The 19,650-nt window shown below is 47.9% G+C and overlaps 1 protein-coding gene and 1 long non-coding RNA gene across 5 annotated transcripts in view; one reads left to right on the forward strand and one right to left on the reverse strand.

Annotated features, from left to right (window-relative positions):
- LOC126987314 (arrestin domain-containing protein 2-like) overlaps window positions 1–5,532 on the forward strand; it is a 52,100-nt gene extending 46,568 nt beyond the window's left edge. Inside the window, exons 7-9 of the mRNA XM_050844234.1 lie at window positions 3,065–3,262; window positions 3,777–3,891; window positions 5,223–5,532. Coding sequence (XP_050700191.1) covers window positions 3,065–3,262; window positions 3,777–3,891; window positions 5,223–5,524 — 615 coding nt within the window. The 3' untranslated portion in view covers window positions 5,525–5,532. The remainder of the gene's footprint in view (window positions 1–3,064; window positions 3,263–3,776; window positions 3,892–5,222) is intronic.
- On the reverse strand, window positions 5,508–9,578 carry LOC126987596 (uncharacterized). Of its 4 annotated transcripts, none has more exons than XR_007741047.1 (3): window positions 7,134–9,578; window positions 5,828–6,515; window positions 5,508–5,641 (listed from the first exon to the last, which is right to left on the reverse strand). It is a non-coding gene; the product is annotated as an uncharacterized LOC126987596 (long non-coding RNA). The 4 variants fall into 4 exon arrangements; XR_007741048.1 differs by having other exon boundaries at window positions 5,546–5,641; window positions 5,768–6,515; XR_007741046.1 differs by lacking the exon at window positions 5,508–5,641 and having other exon boundaries at window positions 5,691–5,837; window positions 6,088–6,515.
- Between the last annotated feature and the right edge of the window lie 10,072 nt (window positions 9,579–19,650).

Below are 19,650 nucleotides of genomic sequence, written 5' to 3' on the forward strand. Positions count from 1 at the left end.
TATAAGAAAGGCGACACCGTTTCATCACCCCATTTACGAACTCCTTTAAATACTCCTAAAGTACCAGAATTTTAAGTCAAGTGTCACTAGTACAAACAGTGTGTCGTCTCCCCTGTGTGACCCGGGATTACGGGTTACAACAGGCTCATTCGTCAATACTATATATAACCGACTCGGAGGCTCACTCACCCACATAAGGCTTGTGTAGGGGTAACTGTGGGTATTGCCATGGGTAGTTTTATGAGGCTGGTGACGTTAACGGTATGGGAACAGGGACAGAACTTAACAACAGAGTGTGACAGGGAGGGAGGGATTGGACGAACAGGAGACAGGGAGAGGAAGGCGGGTATATATTGGGAGAGGTGGGGGAGGGAGGATTGGGTGACCGACAGCCAGGAAATGAAAGAAAAAGTAAAGGAAACGAATATCTGTAAAAGGATGTGAAGGGAAGGAAGCCGTAGCGAGTGACAGAGAGATAGAGGGGAAGAGAGGACATACAGGAGACGGAGATACGAACTTGGAGAAGGAGGAAAAAACAAGGAAAAAACAGGAAATGGAGAGAAAAGGAAAGGAAACAAAGATAGGGTGAGAGAGAGAGAGAGAGAGAGAGAGAGAGAGAGAGAGAGAGAGAGAGAGAGAGAGAGAGAGAGAGAGAGAGAGAGAGAGAGAGAGAGAGAGAGAGAGAGAGAGAGAGAGAGAGAGAGAGAGAGAGAGAGAGAGAGAGAGAGGAAGGAAATGGAGAGATATATGAAGGGAAGGGAAGGGAAGGGAGGAGGAGGAGGAGGAGGAGGAGGAGGAAGAGGAGGAGGAGGAGGAAGAGAGGGACATAGAAGACACATAAGGAAGAAGAAGAAGAAGAAGAAGAAGAGGAAGAAGTGAAAGAGGAGAAGGCGGAAGAGGAAGTGGAAGACAAGAAGAAGGAGGAGGAGGAGGAGGAGGAGGAGGAGGAGGAGGAGAAGGAGGAGGAGGAGGAGGAGGAGGCCAACGTTGCCTGTCTTTCTCTCTCTCTCTCTCTCTCTCTCTCTCTCTCGTCACGAAGCATAAATTGAATCTTAACCATCATTTTCTCTCTCTCTCTCTCTCTCTCTCTCTCTCTCTCTCTCTCTCTCTCTCTCCTCTCCGCCATAGTAAGTGAAACCTGGCTGAAGAACTCCTAAGACTTTTCCAAATCCGGCATCTTCTCGCTCGGCTCTTCCCCGTCCAATCAATACCACCATAGACAGGCCACGAGACAAAGACAGTGACGAAGGGAAGGGAAGGGATGGGATGGTATGGGATTGGAAGGGAAGGGAAGGGCAGGGATGGGACGGTATGGGATGGGAAGGGAAGGGAAGGGCAGGGATGGGATGGTATGGGATGGGAAGGGAAGGGAAGGGCAGGGATGGGATGGTATGGGATGGGAAGGGAAGGGAAGGGCAGGGATGGGATGGTATGGGATGGGAAGGGAAGGGAAGGGCAGGGATGGGATGGTATGGGATGGGAAGGGAAGGGAAGGGCAGGGATGGGATGGTATGGGAAAGGAAGGGAAGGGAAGGGCAGGGATGGGATGGTATGGGATGGGAAGGGAAGTGTAGGGCAGGGATGGGATGGTATGGGATGGGAAGGGAAGGAAGGGCTGGGATGGGACGCTTTGGGATGGGAAGGGAAGGGAAGGGCAGGGATGGGATGGTATGGGATGGGAAAGGAAGGAAGGGCAGGGATGGGATGGTATGGGATGGGAAGGGAAGGGCAGGGATGGTATGGTTTGGGATGGGAAGGGAAGGGCTGGGATGGGATGGTATGGGATGGGAAGGGAAGGGATGGGATGGTATGGGATGGGAAGGGAAGGGAAGGGCAGGGATGGGACGGTATGGGATTGGAAGGAAGGGAAGGGCAGGATGGGACGGTATGGGATGGGAAGGGAAGGGAAGGGCAGGGATGGGATGAGATGGGATGGGAAGGGAAGGGAAGGGCAGGGATGGGATGGTATGGGATTGGAAGGAAGGGATGGGAAGGGATGGGATGGGATGGGATGGGAAGGAAGGGAAGGGATGGGATGGGATGGGATGGGATGGGAAGGAAGGGAAAGGAAGGGAAGGGATGGGATGGGATGGGATGGGAAGGAGGAAGGGCAGGGATTGGATGGTATGGGATGGGAAGGAAGGAAGGGCAGGGATGGGACGGTATGGGATGGAAGGAAGGGAAGGAAGGAAGGAAGGAAGGGATGGTATGGGATTGAAGGAAGGAAGGGCAGGGATGGGATGGTATGGGATGGGAAGGGAAGTGTAGGGCAGGAATGGGATGGTATGGGATGGGAAGGGAAGGGAAGGGCAGGGATGGGATGGTATGGGAAAGGAAGGGAAGGGAAGGGCAGGGATGGGATGATATGGGATGGGAAGGGAAGGGAAGGGCAGGGATGGGATGGTATGGGATGGGAAGGGAAGGGAAGGGAAAGGAATGGAATGGAAGGGGAGGGAAGGGAAGGGAAGGGAAGGGAAGAGAAGGATAGGGAAGGGAAGGGAAGGGATAGGAAGGGAAGGGAAGGGAAGGGAAGGGAAAAAAAGAGAAGAGAAAGGAAGGGAAGGGAAGGGAAGGGAAGGAGAATTGAAGGGAAAGGAAAGGAAGGGAAGGGAATGAAAGGGAAGGGGAAGGAAGAGAAGGGAAGAGAAGGGCAGGGAAAGGAAGGGAAGTGCAGGGAAGGGAAGGGGAGGGGATGGGAGGGATGGGAAGGGAAGGAGAATTGAAGGGAAGGGAGGGGAGCTGAAGGAAAAGGATGGGATGGGCATTTCCAGGGGTAGTTTAATGACCCTGGTGGTAGTCTGACCCTTCCTCTGTACCATGAACCTAAAACAAAACTCATTAGAACCCACCTGATCCCTTTGAAAGTAATTTATGTAATAGGTGGGCATTTCCAGGGGTAGTTTAATGACCCTGGTGGTAGTCTGAGCCTTCCTCTGTACCATGAACCTAAAACAAAACTCATTAGAACCCACCTGATCCACTTTTCGCCGTCTGGAAACTATGCAAGTGGAAGCAAGGTCTGACATTTCCTATTCTACATTTTGGCATTCCTTCCCTTTGGCAGTACGTCGAATACTTCATCGACCGCGGTGTGCTGGGCGTCACCAAGGACCTCCAACACCCGGTCCTCGAGTACACAGGCGACCCAGTAGCGGCGGGAACCAGATGGAAATTCGACTCCTCCCAAAGCCTGGTGGTACCCGTTATGCCGCCCACGCTAATTGATGTCTGCCGGCTTTTGCAGATCTACTACGTCCTCAAGGTGGGTCAACTCTTTAAGCAAGCCCAGTCCTATACCGTCCAGCTCCCTAATGCAAGAGTTAATCAGTATCTTCACTCTCTCAGCGTGATTTTACATTCTACAGCGATATCTATAAGCAGAGTGAGTGGTCTTGATATATATTTTTTTTTAACTTTATTTTCAACTCAACCCCATCCATGTACGGCCGTCCAGCTCCCTAATGCAAGAGTTAATCAGTATCTTAACTCTCTCAGCGTGATTCTACATTCTACAGCGATATCTAGGAGTATAGAGTGAGCGGTCTTTATATATTTTTCTAGTTTCATTCTTTTTAACTTAATTTTCTACTCAAATCTCTCTATATCGGCCGTCCAACTCTCTAATGCAAGAGTTAATCAGCATATCCACTCTCTCAGCATGATTTTACATTCTACAGCGATATCTAGGAGCAGGGAGTGTGTTTCTAATTGTTGTTCTGAGACTCTGAAGTGTCAAAATATCGACCCCTTACACTCTCTCTCTCTCTCCCTCTCAGGTTAACATAGAAATGAGCAAATCGGGCGAGGACCTCCATATGCATTTCCCAATTACCATAGCCACCGTGCCCTTCAGGATCCCGAACAGCAGCCAGCAGCCAAACATCACCTATAGTAAGCATGCAAGGGCGGGGTCATAGGAGGTTGGTGGTGGGTGGGGGAGTGTGTTAGTGGGGTGGAAGGAATGAAGGGATGGGATAGGGGATTGACGAGAGGGTGTTAAGGGGATGAGAGTAGGGATTAGGAGGGGTATAGGAGGATTGGGGGAGGTGTTGGGTGGGGAGGTGTGTGTGTGTGTGTGTGTGTGTGTGTGTGTGTGTGTGTGCTTGCGCTGTCTGTCTGTCTGTCTGTCTGTCTGTCTGTCTGTCTGTCTCTCTCTCTCTCTCTCTCTCTCTCTCTCTCTCTCTCTCTCTCTCTCTCTCTCTCTCTCTCTCTCTCTCTCTCTCTCTCTCTCTCTCTCTCTCACCCCACCCCACCCCACCCCCCCACGCAATAACTTACCTCCCACTGTCTCAAACTTGCCTGATCGCTCCAAACTCCCGCCAAATTCTGCCTCTCCGTCCATTCGGGAAGCAGGGTTAAGCCGTCCCGTTGAAGGCAGACCCAAACTTTTCAGAGAACTGTAAAATATATATATAAAAAAAAAGTGACGGTTTAATCTCTTTAGCGGAATGGAAATGACTGTTTTTTTTCGCTCATTTTAATTACAAACTGATTCCTTCATTTCCTTCTGGTAAAGTAATTTTGGTTTTTTTTTTTTGGAAGCGTATCCCTTGCGTCTTATACCCCCCCTCCCCTCCCTCCCCCCTCCCCCCCGAGTCCTATCCTCTCCCCCCCCCATCCCACGCCCTCTCCTCCTCTCTCACCTCCCACGCCCTCCACTCCTCTCCTTCCTCCTCTTCCTCCTCCTCCTCCTCCTCCTCCTCCTCCTCCTCCTCCTCCTCCTCTCCTACCCTTCCTCTCGTGTCAATGCAAATTAATCTCCCTTGGTTTGTATTGCGTCATTGTGCCTGTCTGTTTTTTTTTCTCCGTCTCTCTCTCTCTCTCTCTCTCTCTCTCTCTCTCTCTCTCTCTCTCTCTCTCTCTCTCTCTCTCTCTCTCTCTCTCTCTCTCTCTCTCTCTCTCTCTCTCTCTCTCTCTCTCTCTCTCTCTCTCTCTCTCTCTCCTTGTTCCTGTTGATGCCCCTTCTTCTTCTTCTTCTTCTTCTTCTTCTTCTTCTTCTTCTTCTTCTTCTTCTTCTTCTTCTTCGTAGTTAGGAGCAGCGAGTAGCGGGCTTTTTTTTATGATTGTTTCCTTTTTTTTGTGCCCTTGAGCTGTCTCCTTTGTTGTAAAAAAAAGTAGTAGTAGTAGTAGTAGTAGTAGTAGTAGTAGTAGTAGTAGTAGTAGTAGTAGTAGTCTGTCAAAATCACCATTATCCATCTCCTTCCTCCTCTTCTCCCGCCCAGGCGTGTGTTGTGACCACGTTGAGGGCGGGATGTACACAGGTCCGGAGTTCCAGCTTGGTCAGGTGTACGACGGAGGCTGTGACAACAACCCAGAATCCGTGCTGCTTTACCGGCCGGTGTACGCCTGCATACCCAACCCCAAGGTCATCAACACCCCCTCGGCACGCGCGCGGCTCATGGTAGACCCCCAGCAGCAGCAGCAACAGCAGGAAGGCAGCAGCTGCGGTGTTGGCGGGAAGAAGAACGTGAAGAGAACGCCCGCCATCCCGCTGGACACAGGGGATAAAACTTCAACGATGTGATCAGAGGAGAGGTACTGAAGTGGTTTTCCTGAGGTGGTTCGGGCGAGTGGTGGTGGGCTCATGGACAGTACGCAGCGGTGGAGGCGAGATGAGAGCCGGCCAGCACGCAAGAACCACCTGTCAATACCTCGACTTCATGATGGCGAGAGAAGCGGTGTAGTGCTCTGTCATGTACTGGTGAACCTGATGGACAATAGGCAGCAGCGGAGACGTGATGAGAGCCGGCCGGCACACAAGAACCACCTGTCAAAATCTCGACTTCGTGAGCGCGAGAGAGAGAGACGGCCAGCACGCAAGAACCACCTGTCAAAACCTCGACCTCATGATGGCGAGAGAAGCGGTGTAGTGCTCTGTCATGTACTGGTGAAGCTCATGGACAGTAGGCAGCAGTGAGGCGAGATGAGAGACGGCCAGCACGCAAGAACCAGCTGTCAAAACCTCGACTTCATGATGGCGAGAGAAGCGGTGTAGTGCTCTGTCATGTACTGGTGAAGCTCATGGACAGTAGGCAGCAGTGAGGCGAGATGAGAGACGGCCAGCACGCAAGAACCAGCTGTCAAAACCTCGACTTCATGATGGCGAGAGAAGCGGTGTAGTGCTCTGTCATGTACTGGTGAAGCTCATGGACAGTAGGCAGCAGCGGAGGCGAGATGAGAGACGGCCAGCACGCAAGAACCACCTGTCAAAACCTCGACTTCATGATGGCGAGAGAAGCGGTGTAGTGCTCTGTCATGTACTGGTGAACCTGATGGACAATAGGCAGCAGCGGAGACGTGATGAGAGACGGCCGGCACACAAGAACCACCTGTCAAAATCTCGACTTCGTGAGCGCGAGAGAGAGAGACGGCCAGCACCCAAGAACCACCTGTCAATACCTCGACTTCATGATGGCGAGAGAAGCGGTGTAGTGCTCTGTCATGTACTGGTGAAGCTCATGGACAGTAGGCAGCAGCGGAGGCGAGATGAGAGACGGCCAGCACGCAAGAACCACCTGCCAAAACCTCGACTTCATGATGGCGAGAGAAGCGGTGTAGTGCTTTGTCGTGTACTGGTGAAGCTCATGGACGGGGCAGCGGCGGAGGCGTGATGAGAGACGGCCAGCACGCAAGAACCAGCTGTCAAAACCTCGACTTCATGATGGCGAGAGAAGCGGTGTAGTGCTTTGTCGTGTACTGGTGAAGCTCATGGACGGGGCAGCGGCGGAGGCGTGATGAGAGACGGCCAGCACGCAAGAACCACCTGTCAAAACCTCGACTTCGTGAGCGCGAGAGAGAGAGACGGCCAGCACGCAAGAACCACCTGTCAAAACCTCGACTTCGTGAGCGCGAGAGAGAGAGACGGCCAGCACCCAAGAACCACCTGTCAAAACCTCGACTTCATGATGGCGAGAGAAGCGGTGTAGTGCTTTGTCGTGTACTGGTGAAGCTCATGGACGGGGCAGCGGCGGAGGCGTGATGAGAGACGGCCAGCACGCAAGAACCACCTGTCAAAACCTCGACTTCATGATGGCGAGAGAAGCGGTGTAGTGCTTTGTCATGTACTAGTGAACCTGATGGACAGTAGGCAGCAGCGGAGGGGAGATGAGAGCCGGCCAGCACGCAAGAACCACCTGTCAAAACCTCGACTTCATGATGGCGAGGGAGGCGGTGAAGTGAACAAAGAATCAAATATATACAAGAAAGAAAAGAATATATTAAAACTATCTGGAAAACAAGACACAGAAAAACACAGGAACTGCAGCACAACGAAAGAAACAGCCTAGTAGGACCCGATGCCAAGGCTTATCCGACGCCTAGCTACTGAACTGAACTGTTTTGGCGTGTACTGGTGAACCTAATGGGCGAAAAAGGCCACCAGTTCTGGGAGACGGTGCCCAAGTAGTCAGCGTGCAGGCGTGGTGAACCCGAGGACATAGCTTCACGTTCCACCCAATGACCAGAGGTTAGCACACTCGGCTCACAACCAAGAGAGCCCGGGTTCGATTCCTGGGCGGAGTGGAAAAATTTGGGCGGCTTTTCCGATACCCTACGCCCCTGTCCACCCAGCAGTGAATGGGTACCGGGTATTAATCGGGGGTTGTGTCCCGTCTCCTGGGATCTGCTCCATTCTCCTATAATTCCTTCCCCTTCTGTATCTCTCCGGCATATGACCACAGATGTTGCGCCCACTAAACGAAACTTTCCAACTGTTCCCTTCTCCAATAATTCCTTCCCCTTCTGTCTCTCTCCGGCATATGACCACAGATGCTGCGCCGACTAAACGAAACTTTCCAACTTTCTACCCAAAGACGGTGATAGTTTTCAACCATCGCCGAGGAAGATTACCCACAAGCTGGCAGGATCTCCACTCAACCCTAACTTCAGTGACTTCGTTCGAGTGGAGCACACGAGGGCAGCATGGGCCACGCAAGAGCTACGGCACCACTATAAATAAAATTCGCCCGCTCCAATAACGGGCTGGGGTCGTCCAAAAGGCCACTTAAGAGAGCCTAGTCAATCAGCCCTACGACGCCAGCTCCAGTGTTCCCTCGGGGCAAATCTCCATGCGGTGGCTGAGGGGATAGCATGACGGCGCCGCGTTCAGGACTACCGGCACTCAAGCAGCACATAAGAAAGTGGAGATGAAAAAAAGACGAAAGCATTACCTTGACAGTGTGATCACGAGGGATATACTGAGGTGGTGATTGGAACGATGATGCCATGTGCTGGTGAGCGGTGGCGAGCGACTGTGGGAATTGTGATGACGAGCAAGGAACATCTCTTGGTGCGTAGGTCTATAGAAGTGACCAGGAGTAGGCTATGGTAACAGGCCGAGTGTGGTTCTTAAACATCGACTACACAAGAACATATTGGGTGTGGTTGTTGATGTAAGTAGAGGCCGTTGCAAAATGTCTCTCAAATATAAATAAATATAAAACCCGGTTCGATGTGATGGTAAGGACTCTATCAAAGGTTCGAGTGTGGTGTTTAGACAACTTAACAAGGACGTAATGGTTGTGTTATAGGCCTACGTGGTGGTTAAGTTAGTGAAGGTCGCTGCAAAGGCTGTCTGTCTCACCAATCGCATCCTGAACTTTGGTGTCTTGAACGCTCTCTCTACATCACCAAAACAACTTCTCCGACCTAAAAATAAAAGAAGAAAAGAATATTAAAAGTTGGACTCCCTGAAAAATGGTGCACCGTGAACCCTATAAGTTAGACAAGGGTGAAAGCTTGAAGACCAGGGTGATAGCTTGAAGACCAGGGTGAAAGCTTGTAGACCAGGGTGACAGCTTGAAGACCAGGGTGAAAGCTTGAAGACCAGGGTGACAGCTTGAAGACCAGGGTGACAGCTTGAAGACCAGGGTGACAGCTTGAAGACCAGGGTGACAGCTTGAAGACCAGGGTGACAGCTTGAAGACCAGGGTGACAGCTTGAAGACCAGGGTGAAAGCTTGAAGACCAGGGTGAAAGCTTGAAGACCAGGGTGACAGCTTGAAGACCAGGGTGAAAGCTTGAAGACCAGGGTGAAAGCTTGAAGACCAGGGTGAAAGCTTGAACACCAGGGTGACAGCTTGAAGACCAGGGTGAAAGCTTGAAGACCAGGGTGACAGCTTGAAGACCAGGGTGACAGCTTGAAGACCAGGGTGACAGCTTGAAGACCAGGGTGACAGCTTGAAGACCAGGGTGACAGCTTAAAGACCAGGGTGACAGCTTGACACACACACACACACACACACACACACACACCAAGAGAAGATGGCGCCACTATAAACACTTGCCTGCGCCATGACGGGCTGGGGCCAACTACCATCCAGGCCCCTCAAGGAAGCCTACCGGCGCTATAGGCGTACACACACACACACACACACACACACACACACACACGGCAGCTTCAACTCAAAATAAAGATTCAGGAAGTAAACTTAGAACTTGGAGTGTTGTGTTAGAAGCGGTTGCCTGACACAGGGATACGGACGCTATATGAAATCGGCCAGTGACTCACACGGACACTATATGAAATCGGCCAGTGACTCACACGGACACTATATGAAATCGGCCGATGACTCACACGGACACTATGAAATCGGCTAATGACTCACACGAACACTATATGAAATCGGCCGATGACTCACACGGACACTATGAAATCGGCTAATGACTCACACGAACACTATATGAAATCGGCCAGTGACTCACACGGACACTATATGAAATCGGCCAATGACTCACACGAACACTATATGAAATCGGCCAATGACTCACACGAACACTATATAAAATCGGCCAATGACTCACACGGACACTATATGAAATCGGTCAATGACTCACACGGACACTATATGAAATCGGTCAATGACTCACACGGACACTATATGAAATCGGCCAATGACTCACACGAACACTATATGAAATCGGCCAATGACTCACACGAACACTATATGAAATCGGCCAGTGACTCACACGAACACTATATGAAATCGGCCAGTGACTCACACGGACACTATATGAAATCGGCCAGTGACTCACACGAACACTATATAAAATCGGCCAATGACTCACACGAACGCTATATGAAATCGGCTAATGACTCACACGAACACTATATAAAATCGGCCAATGACTCACACGAACGCTATATGAAATCGGCCGATGACTCACACGAACACTATATGAAATCGGTCGATGACTCACACGAACACTGTATATGAAATCGGCTAATGACTCACACGAACACTATATGAAATCGGCCAATGACTCACACGAACACTATATGAAATCGGCCAATGACTCACACGAACACTATATGAAATCGGCCAATGACTCACACGGACACTATATGAAATCGGCCGATGACTCACACGGACACTATATGAAATCGGCCAATGACTCACACGGACACTATATGAAATCGGCCAATGACTCACACGGACACTATATGAAATCGGCCAATGACTCACACGGACACTATATGAAATCGGCCAATGACTCACACGGACACTATATGAAATCGGCCAATGACTCACACGGACACTATATGAAATCGGCCGATGACTCACACGGACACTATATGAAATCGGCCAGTGACTCACACGGACACTATATGAAATCGGCCAATGACTCACACGAACACTATATGAAATCGGCCGATGACTCACACGAACACTATATGAAATCGGCCAATGACTCACACGAACACTATATGAAATCGGCTAATGACTCACACGGACACTATATGAAATCGGCCAGTGACTCACACGGACACTATATGAAATCGGCCAGTGACTCACACGGACACTATATGAAATCGGCCAGTGACTCAAACGAACACTATATGAAATCGGCCAATGACTCACACGAACACTATATGAAATCGGCCAATGACTCACACGAACACTATATGAAATCGGCCAATGACTCACACGAACACTATATGATATCGGCCGATGACTCACACGAACACTATATGAAATCGGCCAATGACTCACACGAACACTATATGAAATCGGCCAATGACTCACACGAACACTATGAAATCGGCTAATGACTCACACGAACACTATATGAAATCGGCTAATGACTCACACGGACACTATATGAAATCGGCCAATGACTCACACGGACACTATATGAAATCGGCCAATGACTCACACGAACACTATATGAAATCGGCCGATGACTCACACGGACACTATATGAAATCGGCCGATGACTCACACGGACACTATATGAAATCGGCCAATGACTCACACGAACACTATATGAAATCGGCCAGTGACTCACACGGACACTATATGAAATCGGCCGATGACTCACACGGACACTATATGAAATCGGCCAATGACTCACACGGACACTATATGAAATCGGCGAATGACTCACACGAACGCTATATGAAATCGGCTAATGACTCACACGGACACTATATGAAATCGGCCAATGACTCACACGAACACTATATGAAATCGGCCAATGACTCACACGAACACTATATGAAATCGGCCAATGACTCACACGAACACTATATGAAATCGGCCAATGACTCACACGAACACTATATGAAATCGGCGAATGACTCACACGAACGCTATATGAAATCGGCTAATGACTCACACGGACACTATATGAAATCGGCCAATGACTCACACGGACGCTATATGAAATCGGCTAATGACTCACACGAACACTATATGAAATCGGTCGATGACTCACACGAACGCTATATGAAATCGGTCAATGACTCACACGAACACTATGAAATCGGCTAATGACTCACACGAACACTATATGAAATCGGCTAATGACTCACACGGACACTATATGAAATCGGCCAATGACTCACACGAACACTATGAAATCGGCCAATGACTCACACGGACACTATATAAAATCGGCCAATGACTCACACGAACACTATATGAAATCGGCCAATGACTCACACGGACACTATATAAAATCGGCCAATGACTCACACGGACACTATATGAAATCGGCCAATGACTCACACGGACACTATATAAAATCGGCCAATGACTCACACGAACACTATATGAAATCGGCCAATGACTCACACGGACACTATATAAAATCGGCCAATGACTCACACGAACACTATATGAAATCGGCCAATGACTCACACGAACACTATATGAAATCGGCCAATGACTCACACGGACACTATATAAAATCGGCCAATGACTCACACGAACACTATATGAAATCGGCCAATGACTCACACGGACACTATATAAAATCGGCCAATGACTCACACGAACACTATATGAAATCGGCCAATGACTCACACGGACACTATATAAAATCGGCCAATGACTCACACGGACACTATATGAAATCGGCCAATGACTCACACGGACACTATATGAAATCGGCTAATGACTCACACGGACACTATATGAAATCGGCCAATGACTCACACGAACACTATATGAAATCGGCTAATGACTCACACGGACACTATATGAAATCGGCCAATGACTCACACGAACACTATATGAAATCGGCCGATGACTCACACGGACACTATATGAAATCGGCCAATGACTCACACGAACGCTATATGAAATCGGCCGATGACTCACACGGACACTATATGAAATCGGCCAATGACTCACACGAACGCTATATGAAATCGGCCGATGACTCACACGGACACTATATGAAATCGGCCAATGACTCACACGAACACTATATGAAATCGGCTAATGACTCACACGGACACTATATGAAATCGGCCAATGACTCACACGAACACTATATGAAATCGGCCAATGACTCACACGGACACTATATGAAATCGGCCAATGACTCACACGAACGCTATATGAAATCGGCCAATGACTCACACGAACACTATATGAAATCGGCCGATGACTCACACGGACACTATATGAAATCGGCCAATGACTCACACGAACACTATATGAAATCGGCTAATGACTCACACGAACGCTATATGAAATCGGCCAATGACTCACACGGACACTATATGAAATCGGCCAATGACTCACACGGACACTATATGAAATCGGCTAATGACTCACACGAACGCTATATGAAATCGGCCAATGACTCACACGGACACTATATGAAATCGGCCAATGACTCACACGGACACTATATGAAATCGGCTAATGACTCACACGAACGCTATATGAAATCGGCCAATGACTCACACGGACACTATATGAAATCGGCCAATGACTCACACGGACACTATATGAAATCGGCCAATGACTCACACGAACGCTATATGAAATCGGCCAATGACTCACACGAACACTATATGAAATCGGCCAATGACTCACACGAACGCTATATGAAATCGGCCAATGACTCACACGAACACTATATGAAATCGGCCAATGACTCACACGAACACTATATGAAATCGGCCAATGACTCACACGAACACTATATGAAATCGGCCAATGACTCACACGAACACTATATGAAATCGGCCAATGACTCACACGGACACTATATGAAATCGGCCAATGACTCACACGAACACTATATGAAATCGGTCAATGACTCACACGAACACTATATGAAATCGGTCAATGACTCACACGAACACTATATGAAATCGGCCAATGACTCACACGAACACTATGAAATCGGCCAATGACTCACACGAACACTATATGAAATCGGCTAATGACTCACACGAACACTATATGAAATCGGCCGATGACTCACACGGACACTATATGAAATCGGCCGATGACTCACACGGACACTATGAAATCGGCCAATGACTCACACGAACACTATGAAATCGGCTAATGACTCACACGAACACTATATGAAATCGGCTAATGACTCACACGAACACTATATGAAATCGGCCAATGACTCACACGGACACTATATGAAATCGGCCAATGACTCACACGAACGCTATATGAAATCGGCCAATGACTCACACGAACACTATATGAAATCGGCCAATGACTCACACGAACGCTATATGAAATCGGCTAATGACTCACACGAACACTATATGAAATCGGCTAATGACTCACACGGACACTATATGAAATCGGCCAATGACTCACACGAACGTTATATGAAATCGGCCAATGACTCACACGGACACTATATTAAATCGGCCAATGACTCACACGGACACTATATGAAATCGGCTAATGACTCACACGAACACTATATGAAATCGGCTAATGACTCACACGAACGCTATATGATATCGGCCAAGGAGAGCCCGGCTTCCCATGTGTGTGTCAGCCAATCGTAGACGAAGTTACTTAGACGTGGTACTACAAGTTACTTAGAAAACTACTCCAGATGTAAAATAAAGATATATATTACTTAAAAAATCAAGATGTAAATGTAAGTTTTATAACTGTTGTGTAGGGTTACCATACATACATATATATATATATTATACAGTAAAGCACAAAATAGATTTCATAAGCGATGTTTATATATATATTTAAATGAAGATCGATATTCTAACGCGGGGGTGAGAGGAATTTTTAACCATATTCGAATGCTAGGGTGTGTGTGTGTGTGTGTGTGTGTGTGTGTGTGTGTGTGTGTGTGTGTGTGTGTGTGTGTGTGTGTGTGTGTGTGTGTAGGCTATGTTACATTGTCGAGTGTTACTAAAGTGTTAAGTATGTCACTTTGTCATTAAATATATAGTTTACATTTACTACTGAATGTGATATGTGTTCGTGAATGTTGTATAAGTTTATTCAATACATTACTAGTTTATCTCTCTCTCTCTCTCTCTCTCTCTCTCTCTCTCTCTCTCTCTCTCTCTCTCTCTCTCTCTCTCTCTCTCTCTCTCTCTCTCTCTCTCTCTCTCTCTATATATATCCCCCCCCCCCCTCCCTCCTCCTCCCCTCACGGTAACGTTCAAACATCAAAGGTCATTCGGTTCACAGTTTCTCAATTCACATTTCTCATTTTTTCCGCATTTCCAAGGTCGTGAAAAAACAGATACTTTCGTTTTTAGGAATTTTGGGTCCCGATAATGAGCTATTTTTTATTGTTTTGTTTTTGTTTCGTGTTTTTTATTGGTGGATTTTAATGACTTTCACTTCGTTTGTGTTTTGTGTTTAAATCCCCGACCTTCTGTTATTTCGAGAGCCATTTATTACAGTTGATCCCCACTTCCTTTTCCCCGAGATCTTGCGGTCCTTTGGTATCCTTTTGCATATAAGAAGTAACATTTCTCTAAGTTAACCTGGTAGCAGCGGGGACCATGTTTCTTAATGGTCCCTCTAAGCGAGAAAAATGAGAAAAAATCACCCCTCACACAAACCATTTCATAATATATATCAAAGCATTTGTGATCAGATTATGCATCATCTATTTTGGGGGGTTGATATCATGGCACAAATTTGGCCCGTCGCTGCTACACGGTAAAGCCACAAATTTGGGCCGTCGCTGCTACACGGTAAAGCCACAAATTTGGCCCGTCGCTGCTACACAGTAAAGCCACAAATTTGGCCCGTCGCTGCTACACGGTAAAGCCACAAATTTGGCCCGTCGCTGCTACACGGTAAAGCCACAAATTTGGCCGTCGCTGCTACACGGTAAAGCCACAAATTTGGCCCGTCGCTGCTACACGGTAAAGCCACAAATTTGGCCCGTCGCTGCTACACGGTAAAGCCACAAATTTGGCCCGTCGCTGCTACACGGTAAAGCCACAAATTTGGCCCGTCGCTGCTACACGGTAAAGCCACAAATTTGGCCCGTCGCTGCTACACGGTAAAGCCACAAATTTGGCCCGTCGCTGCTACACGGTTAAGAAAGTTACTATTTTTCATTTTAACGTTCTCCTGCATTTTAATCATTCTGGCATAAGCAATTTTAATCCCTCTGAGTGGAGTCGGTGGCTGAGTGGTTAGCGTGCGGGCGCCGAGTGGCCGAAACTACCCACACGGTGTCCTGATGACCTGTTATCAACCTGGACTCTCAAGAGGATCAAGTGGAGTTCCCGGGGTCAGCATGAGCCAGGCAAGAACGGCGCCACTATGAAACAATTACCTGCGCCACTAACGGGGTGGGACCGACCAGCAGGCCCCATCACCAAAGTCTACAGACACCATAGGCCGGAAGTGAACTAAATGACTAAATAAATTAATATACAGGAACCTCTTTGTTGTTTGTAATGTCTTGTTCTTTAGTTAAAACGTTACTGTATTTCACTGATTTCCTCCGACAGCCAAGTTACTGTTTCTGTCTGGGTTGTAATGCTCAGCGGTGCGGGCAAGGCCAAGGCGAGGGTTGTGGCCGTATTTCAAGACCCCATCGCCCATCGCTTCTCACATCAACCATTTCCAAAGGTTAAAGAGGGGATCAATCTGGTTTTCATGAGTGTTTTTTAAGGTTCATGGCACAGGGGAAGGGTCAAACTACCACCAGGGTCATAAAACTACCCCTGGAAAGGCCTGCAGCTCCTACGAAAGCCTTGTCAAATATGTGTTTCTTAGGTTCATGGTACAGAGGAAGGGTCAAACTACCACCAGGGTCATGAAACTACCCCTGGAAAGTCTTACAGCTCCTACGAAAGCCTTGTCAAATATGTGTTTCTTAGGTTCATGGTACAGAGGAAGGGTCAAACTACCACCAGGGTCATAAAACTACCCCTGGAAAGTCCTACAGCTCCTACGAAAGCCTTGTCAAATACGTGAACTTGGGCGACGAAATGTTTTAAAATACGACCGCGCATCGGGGCCGCCAGGCAGTCCGGACCGGCCAAGGGACGCCCCGCACAAGGCTTCTCAGGGAGGCCACACCGACAACATGCAGCTACAGCGAGGTATTTTAACGCATGAGGACGCTAGTGATCATGTATTTTTGCCCCACAAGGCTAGTCATAGTTTTTGTAACAAGTTTTATATCACCTTCCAAATAAACACTCGAGTTTTTGGAATGAGCCTTGTGTGCGGGCGTCATGCGGGCCGGGCCAGGCGTGGGGGCGATCCGGCGGCCTTATCCTCCCAGCCGATCCTGTCCGGCGCGGGGTGTTCTGTGCCGGCTGTATACTCGTGGCTGCAGGCTTCTCCGACGCTCTCCCTTATTAATACTTTAGTTCGTCCACATTCTCAACCTCATACACCAGCTCTTGAATGTACTTCCATCGGCCGGGGCGGTACTGTCTCAGGTCGGCATGATAAGACACCTTCGCTCCAAACATCACCTATTTCTAAAGGTCAAAGAAGGGGTCAGTTGGGTTCTAATGAGTGTTTCTTCAGGTTCACGGTACAGAGGAAGGGTCACACTACCACCAGGGTCATAAAACTACTCCTGGAAATGCCCACAACTCCTACGAAAGCCTTGTCAAATGTGTGTTTCTTCAGGTTCACGGTACAGAGGAAGGGTCAAACTACCACCAGGGTCATAAAACTACCCTGAAATGCCCTAACTCCTACGAAAGCCTTGTCAAATGTGTGTTTCTTCAGGTTCACGGTACAGAGGAAGGGTCAAACTACCACCAGGGTCATAAAACTACTACTGGAAATGCCCACAACTCCTACGAAAGCCTTGTCAAATAGGTGTTCTTGGGCAACGGAATGTCTTATAATATACGACCTTACATGTCCCCGGTCCGTGTGTTCCCCCCCCCCCCCCCCTACCCCCGTGTATGTGGTACCCGGCACGAGTGTATCCTGTGACTTTTGTAATAAAACGGACAACAAACGACTCTTACGTTATGATATTGTTACAGCCTCAGTGAAGCATGTGACGGCAAGGCTCATGGGCCATCCTTCCCTACCTGGGCGCCGGTGTAGACCTGCAACACACACACACACACACACACACACACACCAGCCAGCACACGGCCCCAAGGTCACCTCCCTAGCGCTGTTCCCTCGCTCTGTGCACTATATACCGCCACGCACATCGCCCCGCACACCATCGTGGGCGGGTGGGTGTCAGCGGTCGCCCAGTCGTCATGGAGACTACCTCGGAGGGACGGAAGCCTGCCTACCTGCCTGCTGTCTGCTTGCCTGCTGCCTGACGATCGCCCACTCAATAGCACCTCCACCCGACAGAGGTTACTGGCTTGTTCTCACACGTAAACAGTCATTATTGAAATTCTCCTGTTATCGTTGAATATAGAGGCTAATTGATGGGTGATGGGTGATGGGTGATGGGTGATTCTCTCTCTCTCTCTCTCTCTCTCTCTCTCTCTCTCTCTCTCTCTCTCTCTCTCTCTCTCTCGTCCTTCTAATATTTTCTGTCTAAGTGTTCTATTGAATTGCAACTCTCTCTCTCTCTCTCTCTCTCTCTCTCTCTCTCTCTCTCGATAATCTAATATTTTCTGTCTGAGTTTTCTATTTTTTTGCCTCTCTCTCTCTCTCTCTCTCTCTCTCTCTCTCTCTCTCTCTCTCTCTCTCTCTCTCTCTCTCTCTCTCTCTCTCTCTCATATATATTAACTGTATCTATGTATATATATATTTGCAAGCGTATTTCTGGGGACATCAATAACTACACACATTGGTAGATTGGGTGAATGGTTGACCCGGAATGGTAGAATCCTTGTTGGGTTTATGAATGAAATACTCGTAGATATAACTATAGATGACCTGAATGACCCTGGAAGAAGGATGATTGGTTTTATGAATGAAATACTCGTAGATACACACCCATAGATGACCTGAATGACCCTGGAAGAAGGATGATTGGTTTTATGAATGAAATACTCGTAGAAATAACTATAGATGACCTGAATGACCCTGGCAGAAGGAGTCGATTGTGTTTATGAATGAAATACTCGTAGATATAACTATGGATGACCTGAATGACCCTGACAGAAGGACGAGTACGATACCGGAGTGCAAGATGACTGAACTAAACAAAATTATCGTATACGTATTAAAAAAGTCAGAGAGAGAGAGAGAGAGAGAGAGAGAGAGAGAGAGAGAGAGAGAGAGAGAGAGAGACCAGTGACTATAAAAAATAATTCTGTAAAAATAAAACAAAAAAAAACATAAATATACTATTGCTAGTCGAAAGAGAGAGAGAGAGAGAGAGAGAGAATTAACAGCCGAGGCCAGTGACTATTAAAATGCCTTCTGTAAATTTAAAACCAAAACCAACATATATATTCTATTGCTTGTCGTAAGAGAGAGAGAGAGAGAGAGAGAGAGAGAGAGAGAGAGAACAGCCGAGAACCAACGTAGGCCTATAATATTTTCTCTCGAATGACCACACCAAAGAAACACAAAAGCAACACTACACAAGTTTTAGACAATAAGAGATGAAAGAATGAAACGAAATTCCCAAATACTGATTAACTCATTATATAATTCTGGAGTTAGTTTATCTAGACTATATCCTGGGGGTGCTCCTTACTCATGATGGTGCTATAGAAGGGTAAAAATGTGGAGATAATAGGGAAAATAGGGGATATAGAAGACTGTGTTGTACTGAGCAGGGATGATATCGTACTCAACAAACTAGATTTCCCCATTTTTAAAGCATAATGACTGCACAAAACCCACTAGGATTAACAATTCTAGCAATAAACATTAATAGCTATCATTAGTTTTGTGGGTGAGATGGTTTATAGCCTGAAATCGGGGAAAAGGAGAAGCTGCGTACGACAATAGGCAACGTTGTACCGAGAAGTTGATGCCACGATATCGTACTC

This window comes from Eriocheir sinensis, chromosome 6 (assembly GCF_024679095.1).
Source record: "Eriocheir sinensis breed Jianghai 21 chromosome 6, ASM2467909v1, whole genome shotgun sequence".
Classification (NCBI taxonomy): domain Eukaryota; kingdom Metazoa; phylum Arthropoda; class Malacostraca; order Decapoda; family Varunidae; genus Eriocheir; species Eriocheir sinensis.